The following is a 17,041-nucleotide window of genomic DNA, read 5'->3' as shown; positions in this document are numbered from 1 at the left end:
AAAATAATATTTTTTTAAATTATTTAAAATTTTAAAATAATTAAGTAATTATTTTTTAAATAATGAGTGTTAAGAGCCAGTCTCTAAAGACCACAAAGATAGTAACTTACTAGAGCTTTAATGTGTGGTCTCACATGTCATTTATTTGTGAGTGGAGACCATTTGAGGCTTTAGAAACTTCAGTAGAGTTGTTAAAAACATACAGGACATTTAGTTTTTATAATGCCACAGGTTTCCCTTGAGCTGTAGGAATGTCATCAGATTTATATAAAATGCCTTTTTATTGTCATTATTTTTGTGTTAGCAGAAGGATCCCTTTAGTTGTGTTACTTAAGACTCTCGGTAAAATCAGTAAGGATTTTTTGGTACCACGTTATATCTTTTTGACCAACTGATGGATAAATATTAGGAATAATCATACCAATGAAAAACAAATTAGGTTTACTTATGTAGGAGATTAGGAAAATTTGTAGGTCTCAAATTTATTTAGAACAAATTTATGACTCTGGTAGTGTCTTTTTTTTTTTAATATTTATTTTTTAGTATTCGGCGGACACAACATTTTTGTTTGTATGTGGTGCTGAGGATTGAACCCGGGCCGCACGCATGCCAGGCGAGCGCGCTACCGCTTGAGCCACATCTCCGGCCCCCTCTGGTAGTGTCTTGTAACACTTTCTTTGTAACCTCTCAGTTTGACTTACATGTGGGAGAACTGATACAAGTGTACATTTCAAGTTACATTAAAAGAGCCATTGTTGGGCAGGGGTAGTGGGCCAGCGGTAGAGCGCTCGCCAAGCAAATGAGAGGCATTGAGTTCAAGCCTCAGCACCACATAAAAGTAAATAAATAAAATAAAGGTATTGTGTTCAACTACAACTAAAAAGAAAAAAAAATTAAAAAAAAAAAAAAAAAGAGCATTGTCTTTTGTCTTTTAAATGTCTATGTATGGCTGGGCATGATGGTCCTTGCTTGTAATCCAGTGACCAGGGAGGCTGAGGCAGGCAAGTTTGAGACCAGACTCAGCAATTTAGCGAGACCCTGACTACAAAAAAAAAAAAAAAAAAAAAAAGAGGGGGGGTGTAAGGGTATATAGCTCAGTGATAAAGTACCCTGGGTTCAGTCCCCAGTACAAAAAAAGAAAACAACAACTCTGTGACTCTGTTTAGTTACTCTCCTGCCAGGTGTTTAAGACCAAGTTGATTAAGCCAGGCATGGTAGTGCATGCCTGTAATCTCAGCAAGTTGGGAGACTGAGGCAGGAGGATCCTAAGTTCAAAACCTCAGCAACTTAGTGAGTACCTAGGGTCTCTAAGTTCCGTCTTCACTAATTTTTTTTTTTTTTTTTAATGTTTTGTGATAGGGTCTTACTAAGTTTCTTATCTGAAAACATAAAAAAAAGGGTGGAGATGTGGCTCCGTGGTTAAGCACTCTTAAGTTCAATAGTTCAATACCTGGTACCAAAAAAATAAAAGACTAAGTTGGTCAAAATTAACTTTTTTCTTATCTACAATTATGAGTCAGCTGAGATTTGTCAGAGATCACCCTTGGGAACTTGGGAGAAGCCTCTGGGCTCTTTTAGCTTTCCTGTACCAGTTGTGCTATCTGCCAGGATTGGTCCATGTCTTGCTGACTATATGTGGTTCCCATCAGGGACACTTCCCTTTCCAATGACCCTTCTTTTTGCAGATTATGCACTGATTTTATTCCTGTTCTTTAGGGTTCTCAGAATCCTTCTAATTGGGAAGTCAGGTGACTCGTGGAGTTGCAGGTCCCTGTAAAGGAGTCCTATCTTTCTCTGAGTTCTGGATGACTTTAGAGGGCAAAGTCTGAAATATTGGCTGATTCCTCCCATTCCCAATGCTTTTACTTCCTTGACTTTGCTCTCCAAGTTTTGGTTTTAAATATCTAGCAGGCCAGTGTCACCGTTTTGAAGTGTTAGTATAGGGTTTTAAATTTAATGTCTATAATTTTGCAATTATCCTTTTTGTTTGATTAGATTTAGTGTCAGTTACTTAGTCTAAGATGATAACATTGGTACAACATCAACTAAATTTAGACTTTAATTGGATTTGGTTGTTTTTCCATCAGTGCCTTTTTTCTGTTCTAGAAACAAATCCAAATAGTGGTAATTTCTTTTTTGGTTCTTTGGTCTGTGACTGTTTTTTCATGGCGTTTCATGATAATTATACTTACAAGAGTATTTAAGAGTCTTTTTAAAAATATTTTTTTAGTTGTTGGTAGACACAATATCTTTATTTTTTATTTATTCATATGTGGTGCTGAGGGTTGAATCCAGCACCTCAAATGCACTAGATAGGCGCTGTACCACTGAGCCGCAACCCTAGTCCCATTTATCAATCTTTCAAAGGTGAATAATTACTATTTTTGTGTGTTGATGTTGGCAATAAAACCCAGGGCATCTTCCATGATATGAAGGCAAGTACTCTACACTGAGCTATATCCTCAGCTAAAATAATTCATATTTTTATTTTTTATTCTACTTGGTTATAGATGACAGCAGAATGCATTTCAATTCCTTGTACACAAAAAGAGCACAATATTTCAATTCTCTGGTGGTACACAAATTTAAAATTTGGTAGGCTTCAGTTACTTTTGTTTTTTGCTTTAAAATGGAGTCTCACTAAGTTGCTTAGGGTCTAACTAAGTTGCTGAGGTTGGCCTCAAACTTGAGATCCTCCTACTTCAGATGCCTCAGCCACTAGGATTACAGACATACATCACAATGCCTAGGGTCAGTTATCCTTTTGAAGTTCAGATTAACCCATTTTTGATTAGTGCAAGGTTCTTCAAGTAGTTTGAAAGTGGTCCAAGTGGTCATTGATAGTGTCTTCATAAACTGCTATGATAAAATATTCCAGTCTTATATTGTGTATTTTTTGCTTTGTAACTTGAATCATCCATTGCTGTAAAGACCCTGGTTTATTTTAGTTGGAAATGATATTTGGCAGCTTTAATTTGGTAACAGAAGATGTTTGTTGTTGTTTTTAGATGTTTTTAGTTGTTCATGTACCTTTATTTTATTTTATTTTTTGGTGGTGCTGGGGATTGAACCCAGGGCCTTGTGCATGTGAGGCAAGCACTCTACCAACTGAGCTATGTCCCCAGCCCCTGGACCTTTATTTTTATTTATTTATATGTGGTGCTGAGTATTGAACCCAGTGCCTCACACATGCTAGGCAAGTATTCTACTGATGATCTATAACCCCAGCTCAAGATGTTTATTGTTACTGGTTTGGTTATTGTTTTCAGGGCTCTTCAGTGGACAGGGCTATGAAAATTTTTTCAGGTAAAATGCCTCATGAGTTAATGATGATTTTGTTTGATAGTTTTGTTTGTTTTGGCAGTGGTGGGGATGGAACCAAAGGACTTGCTCATGCTAGGCAAGCACTCTACCACTGTGGCACATCCCCAACCCAGGGCTCATAGGTTTTGATTTTTTTTGTATTGCATCTTATCATTTCCACACTGATAATCCTGGTTCCCTCAGAACTAGGAGTGGTATAATTAGAATGTCCCTAAATTACTGACTTGCTTTGTCCCACTTTATGTAACATCTAATAATGCTAATACTACCTCTTTTTTTTCTACTCTTATTCCAATCTCTCTTTGACCTAGTACTGATCTGAATTACACAGGAATGGAATTGGCTCCTTTTACATCCCAGAATCCTATATCAATGTTAGCTTGTTTTTATAAATGATGTTCAATGTGTCGGTATTTAACACACTAAATATAAATGTTTACTCTGCAGAGTAAAAAGGTGTGCATCAGTCTATTCCTTTTAAGATTTTTTTTTTAGTTTAAAAATTTTAACTTTATTCCACCTATTTTTATTTATTTATTTATAATTTTTTTTTGTAGTTGTAGATGGACAGAATGTCTTTATTTTGTTTATTTTTATGTGGTGCTAGGGATTGAACCCATGCCTCACACATGCTAGGCAAGTGCTCTGCCACTGAGCTATAGCCCCAGCCCTATTCCACCTATTTTAGATGGGTTAATTGATAGAACAAATGTCTAATCAAATATTTTCTATATACATTTTCAAGGAAATTGCTTTGGTTATTGTTTTGGTTATTGCTGGGTTCATTTGATTTGAGATTTTTTTTTTTTTTTTTTTTTAAGTTGTGAGGCTGGCCTGAAATTTGCAATCCTTGTGCCTCAACCTCCTGAGTCTCTTGGATTACAGGCATATGCCCCCATACCTGGTGGCACTTTGTTTTTTTTTCATTAGTAATAAAAATTATTCCATAGTCAAGAGGCACACTCTGTATGAACCTTAGAATTGTCTGCTATCCTTTTATATAATAAGGAACTCATAGCCATACTTTTGTAGTTTGCTGCCTCATGATGTTTCTCAGTATCTGGAACCATTTTCAGCTATTATTACCAGCATCACACAACCAATTATTTTCTTGAATAAATTAGTCACTTTGCTAAGGTTCAACAATTTGTGTATGGTTTCTGCTTCTTGTTTTGGTCTTTGGGATTGGAACACTAGGTACATTCTGTACCATTGAGCTACATCCATCTCAGCCCCTGTCTGTATATGCTTTCTTCTATGTGACAGTTACTACGTGATCTTTTCCCTTTCACAGCCTTGTTACAAGACCACCTCTATTAGTGACCTTAAAAAGTGTATTTTGTTTGAAAACGGTGGCCTTCAATTTAAAAAGTAATAATGTGGAAGTCCAAGTCAGCCTGAACGACAGGCTGGTGCATCTACTCTTTTCAGGTAAAGCCTGTGAGACTCGTGCATCTGGAAGTTGCGCAGTTTCTCTCCCTTTTTCCTTTGTAAATAATTGTATCATATCTGCATTGTTTTTGTACCCATTGTGTATTATAATACTGTCTTAATTTTATCATAGTTTTTTAAAATTTTAATTTATATTTTGTTTTGGTACTGGGGATTGAACCTCAGGTGCACTCAACCACTAAGCCACATCCTCAGCCCTATTTTGTGCTTTATTTAGAGACAGGGTCTCACTGAGTTGCTTAGTGCCTTGCTAAATTGCGTAGGCTGGCTTTGAACTCGTGATCCTCCTATCTTAGCCTCCAAAGCTATTGGTAATTTTAATTTTTAATTCTTTTTAGTTTTACATGACAGTAGAATGTATTTTGGCAGATTATACATACATAGAGTATAATTTATTCTATTTAGGTTCCTGCTCTTGTGGTTGTACATGATGTAGAGTTACCCTGGTCATGTATACAAATATAAGACTAGGAAAGTTATGCTTGATTAATCCTACTGTCTTTTCTATTTCTCTTCCTCCTCCCTTCCCTTTGTTTCCCTTTGTCTAATCCAGGGATTTCTATTATGGTCAGCTAGTTTTAGTTTCACTATAAGTATTCATTTGGTATTTACCATCAGCACTAAATATCAATGTCTCATCATTTTGGTTATGTCAAGTCATTCTGTTAGGAAAGGATCATGGGTATAACTTACGCTCTTTATATTTGAGTATAAAGTAAGTTTTGTTGGCTCTAAATTCTGGGCTTTTATTTTCTTTACATGTCTTAAATCTTGTTCTCTTTCTCTCTCTTTTTAAATTGTGGTGCTGGGGTTGGGGTTGTGACTCAGTGGTAGATTGTTCGCCTAGCATGTGCGAGGCCCTGGGTTCAATCCTCAGCGCCACATAAAAAATAAAGTAAAATAAAGATATTGTGTCTATCTATAACTTAAAAAAAAAAAAGACTTGATTTAAATTGTGATTCTGGTGATCAAATTTGGGGCGTCTCACGTGCTAGGTGTTTACTCTATCAACGGAGCTATATTCTTAGTCCTGTTTTTTTTTTTTTAAATTTTTAAATTTTTATTTTTTTTTAGGTGTAGATGGACACAACACAATGCTCTTATTTTTATGTGGTGCTGAGGATCGAACCCAGGTCCCTCCCGCGCTAGGCGAGCGCTCTACTGCTGAGCCACAATCCCAGCCCCCCCACCCCCCCACCTTGTTTTTGAGACAAGGTTTTCCTAAGTTGCTATGAGTCTTGCTAAGTTGCTGATGCTGGCCTCAAACTTGTGATGGTCCTACCTCAGCCTCCTGAGTCACTCGGATTACAGGCGTGCACCATTGCATCCAGCTAGTTGACATTTCTTTAGACTCCTGTAATATTCTACAGTTTCTTAGTCTTCTTTAATATTGGCAATTTCAAATAAATGTAGATCAGTTATTGTATAAAATATTCTTCAATCTTGACAATTGTAAGTGTCTGACGGGAATAATATGTAACATCAGTCAAGTTTTGATTTTTTTTGTGTGTGTGTGTTTTTTTCTATTTTGCAGTACTGGGGTTTGAACCCAGGACTTTGCACATCTAGGCAAGCAGTCTGCCATTGAGCTACATTCCCATTCTTTTAAAAAATATGTATATATTTAGTTGTCCATGGACCTTTATTTTATTTATTTATATGTGCTGCTGAGAATCGAACATGGTGCCTCACATATGTTAGACAAGTGCTTTATCATTGAACTACAACCTCAGTCCCATTCACATTCTTTTTAAAAATGTTGTACAGATGGGGTCTTGCTAAGTTATCCAGACTGACTTTGAAGTTATAATCCTCCTGCCTGAACTTTCCGTTATGTGGGATTAAAGGTGTGTACCATTACACTATCATGCCACAATGTTTAGTGTATTTCTTTTAGAATATCATACCTAGAGTCACATGATGTTTGCATGTTGCTCATTGAGGATGTTGATTTTCATCACTTAGTCTGGGTTTTGTCCACTGTCTCTATTATGTTTCTTCTAGAATATACCAGTATTTGGGGAGATACCTGAAGACCTTGTGCAAATACTCTATTCTTTATCAAACATTCCCTTTTAAAATTAACGTCTGTTAACAATTCTTATCTGAATCAGCATATATACTGTATTGTTTAAATGGTGATGTTTAAACTCTATTATCTTTCTGCTTATTTGTCTTTTTAAATCATGTTCCATATTAATGGATATAATTTTCTTTTTATTTATTGTTTTGCAGTGTTGGGGATTAAACTCACATCCTCTTGAATAATGGGTAGGTGTTATACTATTCAGCTACACCTCCAGCCTGCAATCAATATATATTTGAATTTTTGTCCTTGCTAGTCAAATAAGAAATAAAAATTAAATGGATGCAGTAGTGCATGCCTGTAATCCAAGTGACTCAGAAGGCTGAGGCAGGAGGATTGCAAATATGAGGCTGGACTGGGAATGTATTTCAGTGGTAAAGCTCCCTTGGGTTCAATCCTGAGTACTATAAAAAGAAAAAAATAAAATTTAATTTAATAGCTGGGCACAGTAGTGCACATCTGTAACCCCAGTGACTTTGGAGACTGAGGCAGGAGGATTTCAAGCTGAAGGCTGGTCTTAGAAACTTATTGTGGCTCTAAGCAACTTAGTGATAACTTGTCTTAAAATAAAAAATAAAAAGAACTGGGAATGTAGCTCAGTGGCGAAGTATCCCTGGGTTCAATGCACACACAGAAACAAAAAAAAAAAAAAAATTAAGCCAAATTGGGGGGGGGTTCAACTGTGTGTGCTGGGTATTGAACTTGTAAATGCAGCATATATTCAATACTCTTTATCAGTGAGCTACATCCCCAGCCCCTATACAACATTTTTGTTAATTAAAGTGACCTTTTTTTTTTTTTTTGAGTTGACTCAACTAATTTTGGGAACTGTTTTAAAAAAGTAGACTTTTTTTTTTTTTTTTTTACTGTTGGTTGTTTATACATCTTTGTGTACTTTGTGTAGAGCATTTTTAAGTTAGAGTAACGTACATATTTTTTAGATTGAAGAGTCAGACAGTGGAGTGTATTGATTGGTACTGGCATTATGAGCAACCTCTTCAAGTATGCATTTAGCACCAGGGTCACTGATGATCTGTTTTCATTCAAAGAAGTTTGCCATTACACAAATTCAAATTATATCGTGAACATGCTGTCTTTCTAGAGTTTATCTTCACTTTTGGTTTTTCCTTTTACCTCATCCATTTATCTATCGTGCGGTTGGTTTTTTGGCTGTAGGGCTGAAACTTCTCAGTTATGGGTCAGGGGAATTCTTATCTGATGTGCAGTAGGTATAATGGGAGTATATTTAAGGCCCTTACATATACTGGGAAGGATTGAGGTAAAATTGTTAGTAAATGTGACACTGAGTTTCTGTATGAATATCTTTCTGAGTATAATGTTGCAGCATTGTAGCAGATAAACTGAGGTCATAGCAGGCATAGATTGGCATGACAGAATTGACCATTGCATTGACCCGAGATGACCACAGCTCCTAGAGTTTGTATAATTATACACCCACATGGACTGAAAAGGTCTAGAGAGAAAAGTGTTCTATGGCGAAAAAATGCCATCAACCTTCCCCCACTTTAGTTGAGATTACTTGATTTTAATGCAGTATATATTGAAACCTAAGATGAAAAGCTGTTCATTAGTTCCTTGTGGTCTTTTCCCTCTAAAATCATTTACTAAACTGTTTAGCTTTTAAAATATTGTGTTAGGAGTTAATGCGAACTTTAGTTAGGAAGGACTACTTAAGGAGCCAGGCTTGGTGATGGGTTCTTGTTATCCCAGCTACTTAAGCTGGAGCAAGAAGGACTGCAAGTTGTAGGGCAGCCTCGGCAACTTAGTGAGACCCTGTTCCAGGGTAAAAAATAAAAAAAGAGCTTGGGATGTAGAGCAGCCCCGGGTTTAATCCCCCCCATACTGGGGAAAGGAAAGAAAGGTAATTTAAAAAGCAAACAATTTTGAAAGAATTTTAGATTTACTAGAAAGTTGTACTGAGATAGAATGAAGAATTTCTGTATACTCTTAATAATTTTGCTGTTGTAATAATAATGATGCCTTTATCAAAACTAAGATACCAGTTGGGTACATTATTACTGTTGAGTCATCCGTGTTCTGTTGTCAGAAAGATCACAAGGGGAAATCTTAAAATTTAGTAATTTGGTTTATGAAAACAAAGATTTTGAATGAATAAAGTAACTGGAAGAGCATCTTCTGCAGAGGCAACTAATTTTAATGTTTTAGCTTTTAATTAAAAACTTATAAAATTATGATTTTAAAAAAGGGATGACTTTAAAAATATTTTCTGTTCAGCTAAAAAATATAACCTTTTGTCTTCAGAACTGATAAAGGTATCTTTTTAGAGTTGACAGCAGAGATTTCTTTGCTTTTTTGACCCCAGAATGGTTCCAAGCCTGTGTCTAGCAGTTTGTTTCCATTGTTTGTTCTTCTTTCTCTTGTGCTGGTTCCCCCACCTCCTCAAGTGAAAGAAAACCCAAATAAGTTGCATGACCAATAAAGATGAACAAGAGCTTTAAGTCCTTTCCAGAGGAATGTGTCCTTTTCACTATTTAATTTGATGGTTTTTATCTTATGGGAATGGGTTGTATATAGTTGAGATCTAAAATTCAGAATTTTTTTGTGTTAGTTTATATTTCTATTACTAGTGGTTAGTGCTTGAGAGCTTTATCTTTTGACCCAAATTTAGCATTTAACTTACATTTTTCTTACTCAAATCTTTACCAATTGTATGTGCTTTCCAGGCAACAGCTGAACAAATGCGTCTCGCTCAAATGATCTTTGATAAGAATGATTCAGATTTTGAAGCTAAAGTTAAACAGGTATGTTTCCGGCAGAGGATATGCTGATTTTTGTAATCTGTTTTTAATTGTACTTAAAAGGATAATTTCACTAGAGGTTTTAGGTTTTTTTTTTCCTAGGCACAGGGGAACCAGGGGTACTTCACCACTACTGAGCTACATCTCCTACCTGTTTTTGTTTTTCATTTTGAGATAAAGGTCTCACTAAGTTGCCAAGGCTGACCTGGAATTTATGATCCTTCTGCTTTAGCTTCCCAAGTAGCTGGGATTATAGGCGTGTGCCACTGTGTCTTGCTTAAGTAGGCCATATCTGTGTAATTGGATTTTTTTCTTTTTACATCTTTGTTTTATTTATTTATTTTTATGTGGTGCTGAGGATCAAACCTAGGGCCTCACATGTGCTAGCAAATGCTCTGCCAATGACCCACAACCCCAGCCCCTGTGTACTGGATTTTGCACTTGTGATTCAATAATTTTATTGGCAGCCTTGGAAAGGAATGTATTAATTTTCTTAACAATAGAATCTTTTTGAGTTAATAAGTTGTGTTTACATGTAAACATTTGGGCTAGACATTTACATAACTGTGTAGAGAAAGTATATTTAACATTTGGTATGTTCTCAGGAAATTTTGTTTAATACTATGGAAGAGTTGAATTGCATTTTAAAATATGGATGTGATTTCAAACTTTAGTTGGAAAAATATAAGTTAGCCAGGTGTGGTGGTGCACACCGGTAATCCCAAAGATTTGGGACTCTGAGGCAGAAGGATCACAAGTTCAAAGCCAGCCTCAGCAACTTAGTGAGGTTCTAAGCAACTTAATGAGAACCTGTCTCAAAATAGAAACATAAAAAGGCTGGGATTGTGGCTCAGTGGTAGAGACTTGCCTGGCATGTGTAAGGCCCTGGGTTCGATCCTTAGCACTACAAATAAATAAATAAATAAATGAATGAATGTCTATTGACAACTAAAAAATTATTAAAAAAAAAAAAGGCCTGGGATGTGATGTGACTCAGTGCTAAAGCACTCCTGGGTTCAATGCCTGGTAGCAAAAAAAAAAAAAAAAAGTGTAGGGCAATGTCTTTATTTATTTATTTTGTTTTTAGAGAGAGAATTTTTAATATTTATTTTTTAGTTTTCGGAGGACACAACATCTCTGTTCGTATATGGATCGAACCCGGGCTGCATGCACGCCAGGCGAGCGTGCTACTGCTTGAGCCACATCCCCAGCCCCAATGTCTTTATTTCGAACTTCAATGGGAGGTCTTTTTTTGGGGGGGCGGTCAGTTGGGGTGTACTGGGGATTAAACTCAGGGACACTTGACTACTGAGCCACATCCCCAGCCCTATTTTGTATTTTATTTAGAGACAGGGTCTCACTGAGTTGCTAAGTGCCTCGCTTTTGCTGAACTCTTGATCCACCTGCCTCAGCCTCCCTAGCTACTTGGATTACAGGTGTGCCCCACTGCACCCAACTGTGGGAGATTTTTTAAAATAAATTAATCTTAATCTCAAGCCATCTTTTGTTTATTTTCTTATCCCTCAAGATTCTTGAAACCAAGCTGTACCTCCCATCTCAGTGTCAGGTATTCTTGAGCAGTCCTTAGTAGTTGTATTCTGATCATTGTTCTTTGGACCTCCTGTCCCATAGTGTACTACTTTACAATGTGGATTCTTTGTTTTTACTTGTACTTGTTGACAATAAGCTAGTAGTAATTTTTTTTTTAAGGCCACAGAAACAACTTATTAAAAAGTCAATTGGTTGTTGTGGTACATTCCTTTGTAGTCTCACTACCTCAAAATGCTGAGACTGGAGAATCTCTTGAGCTTAGGGCAACATCAAACCATCCTCTCTGTCTCCAAACTCCTCCATCCGCCAATGATAGAACTCATTCTCTGGAATGAGATCTAGTATGGGAGTACTTGATATGTACTTCTACATGTTTTATTGCCTTTTATCTGAATAGCATAACAGATAAACAAAACAGAACATTGGTCCATGAGTTCACAGAGTGAAATTCTAACTTCAGTTCTATGTATTACTTATCTAATCATTGGAGAAATTTTAATGCTTACTGTGCATTTTAACAATTGCATATGGCAATGACTCTGACACAATTTTCCTGTGAACATGTAAGAATACACCATAATAAATCTCCACATCATGTACAATCACAAGTCTGGGATCATAATTAGAATAAGATGTACAAATATGTCAAAATATACTATCATGTATATCTCAAAAGAACAAATAAAATATATGTGGTAACAAACAATAACATGTGATAGACAATTTGTGATTGATAAACATTGATAAACATGAAATTAGTTGTAAGTATTCAAACATGGAGAAGCTATAGAGCATCTAGAACTTGACTAATAGGTAAAATAAGAGAAATGTGTAGGCCCAGGGGTGTATTTCAAAGAGCTGTGATTCTGAGATCAGGAGATGTGTGTTCTATAGAAGCTTTGCTATTAATTAGCTTTATGACCATAGACAAATCTCTGGAATTGGTAGGGTCAAGCTTTATGAACTTTAGCTAGTCTATATTAAAATAATTAAAGGTAATTAAAACATAATAGATAATTAAATCTCAGATTTGTTTACAGAAACTTAAAACTTGTGCTTAGTCTATGATTTTTTTCCAGTAAAAAAAATGCTAATTAGTTAGTTGATATTTCTTAGGTTATAAGTACACTGTTGAAATTACTTGAGAAATAATTTGCTAAGGAGTGTAGTTTGTGATAGTAATAGAACTCTACTTGTAAGATTTTAGGTTGTTAAAACTTAGTTTATATTTATTGTGTTTTAATTCAAGCATTGAGAGTCAGTGTATGAAATGTACCTGTGCAGAATGTTTGGACTGGCTTATCTATGAATGTTGGTTATGCACTTACATACAACCTTTTAATGTTTTTTTATTTTTTGTATTGGGGATTGAAATCAGGGGTACTCAGCCACTGAGCCATATTCCCAACCCTATTTTGTATTTTATTTAGAGACAGGGTCCCGCTAAATTGCTTAGTGCATCACTTTTGCTGAGATTGGCTTTGAACTCTCGTGATCCTCTCTCCTCAGCCTCCTGAACCACTGGGATTACAGCCACTGCTCCTGACTCTCTCAATGTTTTAGTAGTTCAGATTTGGGGAATCCAGTTGTTCTGAAACTAAGTTTGAGTAGATAGATGATATACATTTTTATGGGGCTAATTAAGAATCCTACTTCATCAGTTTGTAGGAGGGTTGATTTGTACTATGATTCTGTTAGTGAATGGATATGGGCTAGCCACAAAAAAACTAGTAAACCTGTTTTCTGATTGTAAACTCATAGGCTGCAAGAGTCCATTTTATATGAATTGATTGCATATTTCTATATTTGTAGTAGAAATATCAAGTCCCCCAGCCCCACCCCCCCTTTTTTTTTTTGCTCCCCTAACCATTTTCTGATACTTTGAATAGCTTATGGAAGTGACTGGGAAAAATCCGGATGAATGCATAGTGGCCCTACATGATTGTAATGGAGACGTGAACAAGGCTATTAATATATTGCTGGAAGGTAATTCAGATACGGTAAGTATTATTGATTGATTTGTAATGCCGAGATTTGTATTATATTGTATCTTCATCTCATCTTGGATGGGGTAGGAGTTGAGGGAGATTATGAATGCCATGCTGTATTTGGGTACTCAACCACTGAGTCAAATCTCACCCTTTTTTACTTTTTTAATTTTTAAAATAAAAAAAAAATTAGCTGCAGATGGACACAATATCTTTATATTTATTTATTTATTTATTTTTCTGTGGTGCTGAGGATCAAACTTGGTGTCTCACGCGTGTGAGGCAATTGCTGTACCACTCAGCCATAACCCTAGCCTTTATAATTATTATTTTTTTATTTTGAGAGAAGATCTTACTAAGTTGCTTAGGTCCTTGCTAAGCTGCTGAGGCTGCTTTGAACTTGAGATTCTCCTACCTCAGCCTTCTGAGCTGCTGGGATGCGCTTGCTGGTCCTACATATGTGGTGTCTTCAATGAAGTTCTAGAATGCAAAGATGTAAAACAGAAATTATTGATCTACTCCAGCTGTACACAGCTTCCAAAATTGTTTGGGTTGTGGACATTTTCACCACCTAAAAAAACTTCTCCTGATTCCCCAGTGCTCATATTTCATCTCCAATTTCACCTCTAACTATTACTTGTATCTCTAGTTTCACAGAAAATCAGAATTTGTTCATATATCTCTTTGCTTATGTGGGAGTGTTATGTGGACATACTGACAATAGTTTTTATCACACACACGCGGACAGTAAGGAAAAAAAACAAAAATCCTTTGTGGTGTGCTGGTTATGGTGGTGCACACCTGTAATCCCAACCTTTTGGGAGGCTGAGACAGGAGGATCAGGAGTTCAAAGTCAGCTTTGGCAATGGCGAGGTGCAAAGCAACTTAGTGATACCCTATTTCTAAATAAAATATAAAATAGGTCTGGGGATGTGGCTTAGTGGTCGAGTGTCCCTGAATTCAATCCCCCCCCCCCCCAAAAAAAAAAAAACCTTTGTGATGATGAACCCAAGGGTGCTCTATTACTAAGCCATACCTCCAACCTAAGTTGCTCAGCCTGGCCTCAGACTTATGATTCTATCTCAGCTTCCTGTCTGAGCCTTCTGAGTTGCTGGCATTATATGCATGCACCATTGTGCCCAGTAAAGTAAAAAACAAAAACTAAAAGTTTGGCAAATGTGTAGACATACTAGTACTCATCTCTTTGGTTTTAGGAAGGATGCAAGTTAAGCCACACCCAGCTGTTGTTAGCCCTGATCTCTTGATTTCTGCGGGTAAATTGCATAGTATCTCATTTGTATTTTTAAATTGAGCAAACTGTTTAAGAGCAGATTAAAACAAATAATGTTTTACCTAAAAGCCTAAATGAGGATATAAAGATGATTGTGTAAAAACGTACCTTTCTTGAGGCTGGGGATGTTACCCCATGGCAGAGTGCTTGTCTAGCATTTGTGACGTCCTAAGTTTGATCCCTAGCACTGCTACATACACACAGAAAAAAATACCATTCTTGTCAGTGTTCAGGTTTAATCATGTTCTTTTTTTTAGGACAGGCCCTAATTGGGAGGTTGCATAAAAATGAACTACTATGAAAAACTGAAAACAGAAATGATGGTTTTTAGTTGTTGTGTAACAAGCAGAATGGGATTTTTTTTAGTATAAAAATTAGCTAATTTGGGATACATATAACATAATTTGAGTGTAGAAGCATCAGGGGAGAAAATTCCAGGCTGGAGAGTACTGTTTACATAATAAACCACTAAATACATGAATTTGTTGGAAAACATCATGTTTTAAATGATAAATTCAAATTTTGAATAGTTTTTGTTCACTGACCTGTAGGGGAATGTATTTTCTAGGTTTTGTGAACTATGGGGACTATGTTTACTTTATTGCTAATGGAAGCTACTTAGAGACTTAGTTATTTTCAAAATGTACTGAAGAGCACTACTCTCCTTATATTTAAAAAAAAAAAAAAAAAAAGGAAACACTGTGAATAAACAAATACTTCCAAATCATTAACTGGAGGGGCTCTTTTCCTTTTGTGGTAGAGAGGTAATGCCCAGATAACTGTTTCTTTCTTTTGCTTTATTAGCTCCTGTAGATTTCATTCCATTTCTGTGTCAGGTGAATTTTTAGTTTTTATTTTTTTGTCAATATTGATATTAAAGATTGAATACAAGCCTTACACTTGCTAGGCAAGTGATTTACCACAGAGTTAACATCCCTAGCCTGACATTAAAATTTTTAAATGTCTAGTTCTGTCTTGTACGAAGTTTTTATGTATAGTATGTGTGCACATGCATGGTTCTAGATCAGATTCAGGGCCTTGTTGGTGCTAGGCAAATGCTTTGCCACTGAGCCAAGTCCCCATCCCTGTTGAATTGAGTTTTAACTTCCCCTTCTTATTTGGGATTGAACCCAAAGGATGTGGTTCTCAGCTATGTATGAGATAGTTCTTGGCTGTGTATCAGAAAGTAGTACTGACATGTGATTCTCCCCCAAACAAAACTTTCTTCAGCACTCTTGAACATAGACATGTTTTCTTTAAAGATCAGAAAACAGCAAATTAGGGCCTGGACATAGTCAGAAAAGAGTATTCTTGTTTGGAGTTGACTGGGCTGTGAGGAAAGCCCTTTCAAAATCCTGATTTGCTTAGGACAGTCTGTAAGGCATGTTTTCATTCCTCCTCCTTGCCTTGTTTCTCACCTGGTTGCTGTCTGCAGCTGCCACAGCTATCCAGCTGTAATGACTATTTTCCCTTGAGTGTGGTGCAGCTAATTGGAGGGGACAGTGATGTAAACACTGTAGGGTTGCTAGGACTAAGAGTGTTTCATAAGCCATGAAAGCAAACAAATCTTGTTTTATTGGTTAACCTTTTCCAAAACAAAATTTTTACTTTGAAAATGTGTTAAGTAAAATGACCATGATATTTTGAAATATAATTTTTCTCAAAGGCAAATATTGAATATGATCACAAGTAGTAAACTATCAGTCCCTTGAATTAATGTTCTTGACTGTTTCTAGTAAGATGTGCTGGTAGCTGTTGGCAAAGCTTAAGGGATTGGAAAATAATTTTGAACAATCTGATCTTGAAATCTTGTAGTTAGTAAAATGTATCCAGAAGGACATTTCATTCTCTTATAAGTTCTTCAGACACATTCTGTAAGTAGAAAAATACAGATGGCAGAAGTTCTTCTGGAAGTCTTTTATAAAATAATCTGGTTTATTGTGAAAGCCTGTAAACTATTTTTTTTTCTGTTTTTCTTTTTCCTTGATAAGTTGTTCAGAGACTTGATAAGGTGCTGAGGCTGTCCTGGAACTGGTGCTCCTCCAGCCTCAGCCTCTTCAGTTACTGGGATTACAGGTGTGCCACCACCATGCTAGGCTTCTTCTTCTTCTTCTTATTTTAACATTTTTGTAGTTGTAGATGGAGAGAATGCCTTTATTTTATTTGTTTTATTTTTAATGGTGCTAAGGATTGAACCCAGTGCCTCACACACGCTAGGCAAGCACTATGCCACTGAGCTACGACTCTAGCCCTTATTTTTTAAAATTTTTATATTGAGGCACAGTCTTGTTAAGTTGCTGAGAGTCTCCCTAAGTTGCTGAGGCTCGCCTTGAATTTATAATCTGCTTCACCCTCACAAGTCTCTTGGATTATAGGCATATGCCAGTGTTTTTAGCTGTGTGCATGCTTTGGAAGACAGATGTGGAAAATGTGATAATTTCTTTAGCATTTACAGTGGTATTAGACAAAATGCCTCCTTTAAGATTCTATCTCTAATTCCCCCCACCAAAGGGGATTTTGTTTGTCTGTGTAGAGTTCATGAGTCAAGACTTACTTGAGGTAGGTATCT

General features: G+C 36.3%; 1 protein-coding gene across 12 annotated transcripts in view; it reads left to right on the top strand.

The window, feature by feature from the left end:
* Positions 1–17,041, top strand: part of Ubap2 (ubiquitin associated protein 2) — a 102,104-nt gene that overhangs the window by 28,654 nt on the left and 56,409 nt on the right. For 11 of the 12 annotated variants that reach the window (XM_027931010.2, XM_027931008.2, XM_027931006.2 and 8 more), the window contains 2 exons: positions 9,568–9,645; positions 13,083–13,193. In XM_027931010.2, coding sequence (XP_027786811.2) covers positions 9,568–9,645; positions 13,083–13,193 — 189 coding nt within the window. Of the gene's footprint in view, positions 1–6,543; positions 6,624–7,011; positions 7,048–9,567; positions 9,646–13,082; positions 13,194–17,041 lie in introns of all 12 variants that reach the window. The other variant, XM_071600705.1, reaches the window with a different exon arrangement.

The sequence above is a fragment of the Marmota flaviventris genome, chromosome 13 (genome assembly GCF_047511675.1).
Source record: "Marmota flaviventris isolate mMarFla1 chromosome 13, mMarFla1.hap1, whole genome shotgun sequence".
NCBI classification, from domain to species: Eukaryota; Metazoa; Chordata; class Mammalia; order Rodentia; family Sciuridae; genus Marmota; species Marmota flaviventris.
The sequence above is the reverse complement of the archived record's forward strand: the minus strand, read 5'-3'. Positions and strand labels throughout refer to the sequence as shown.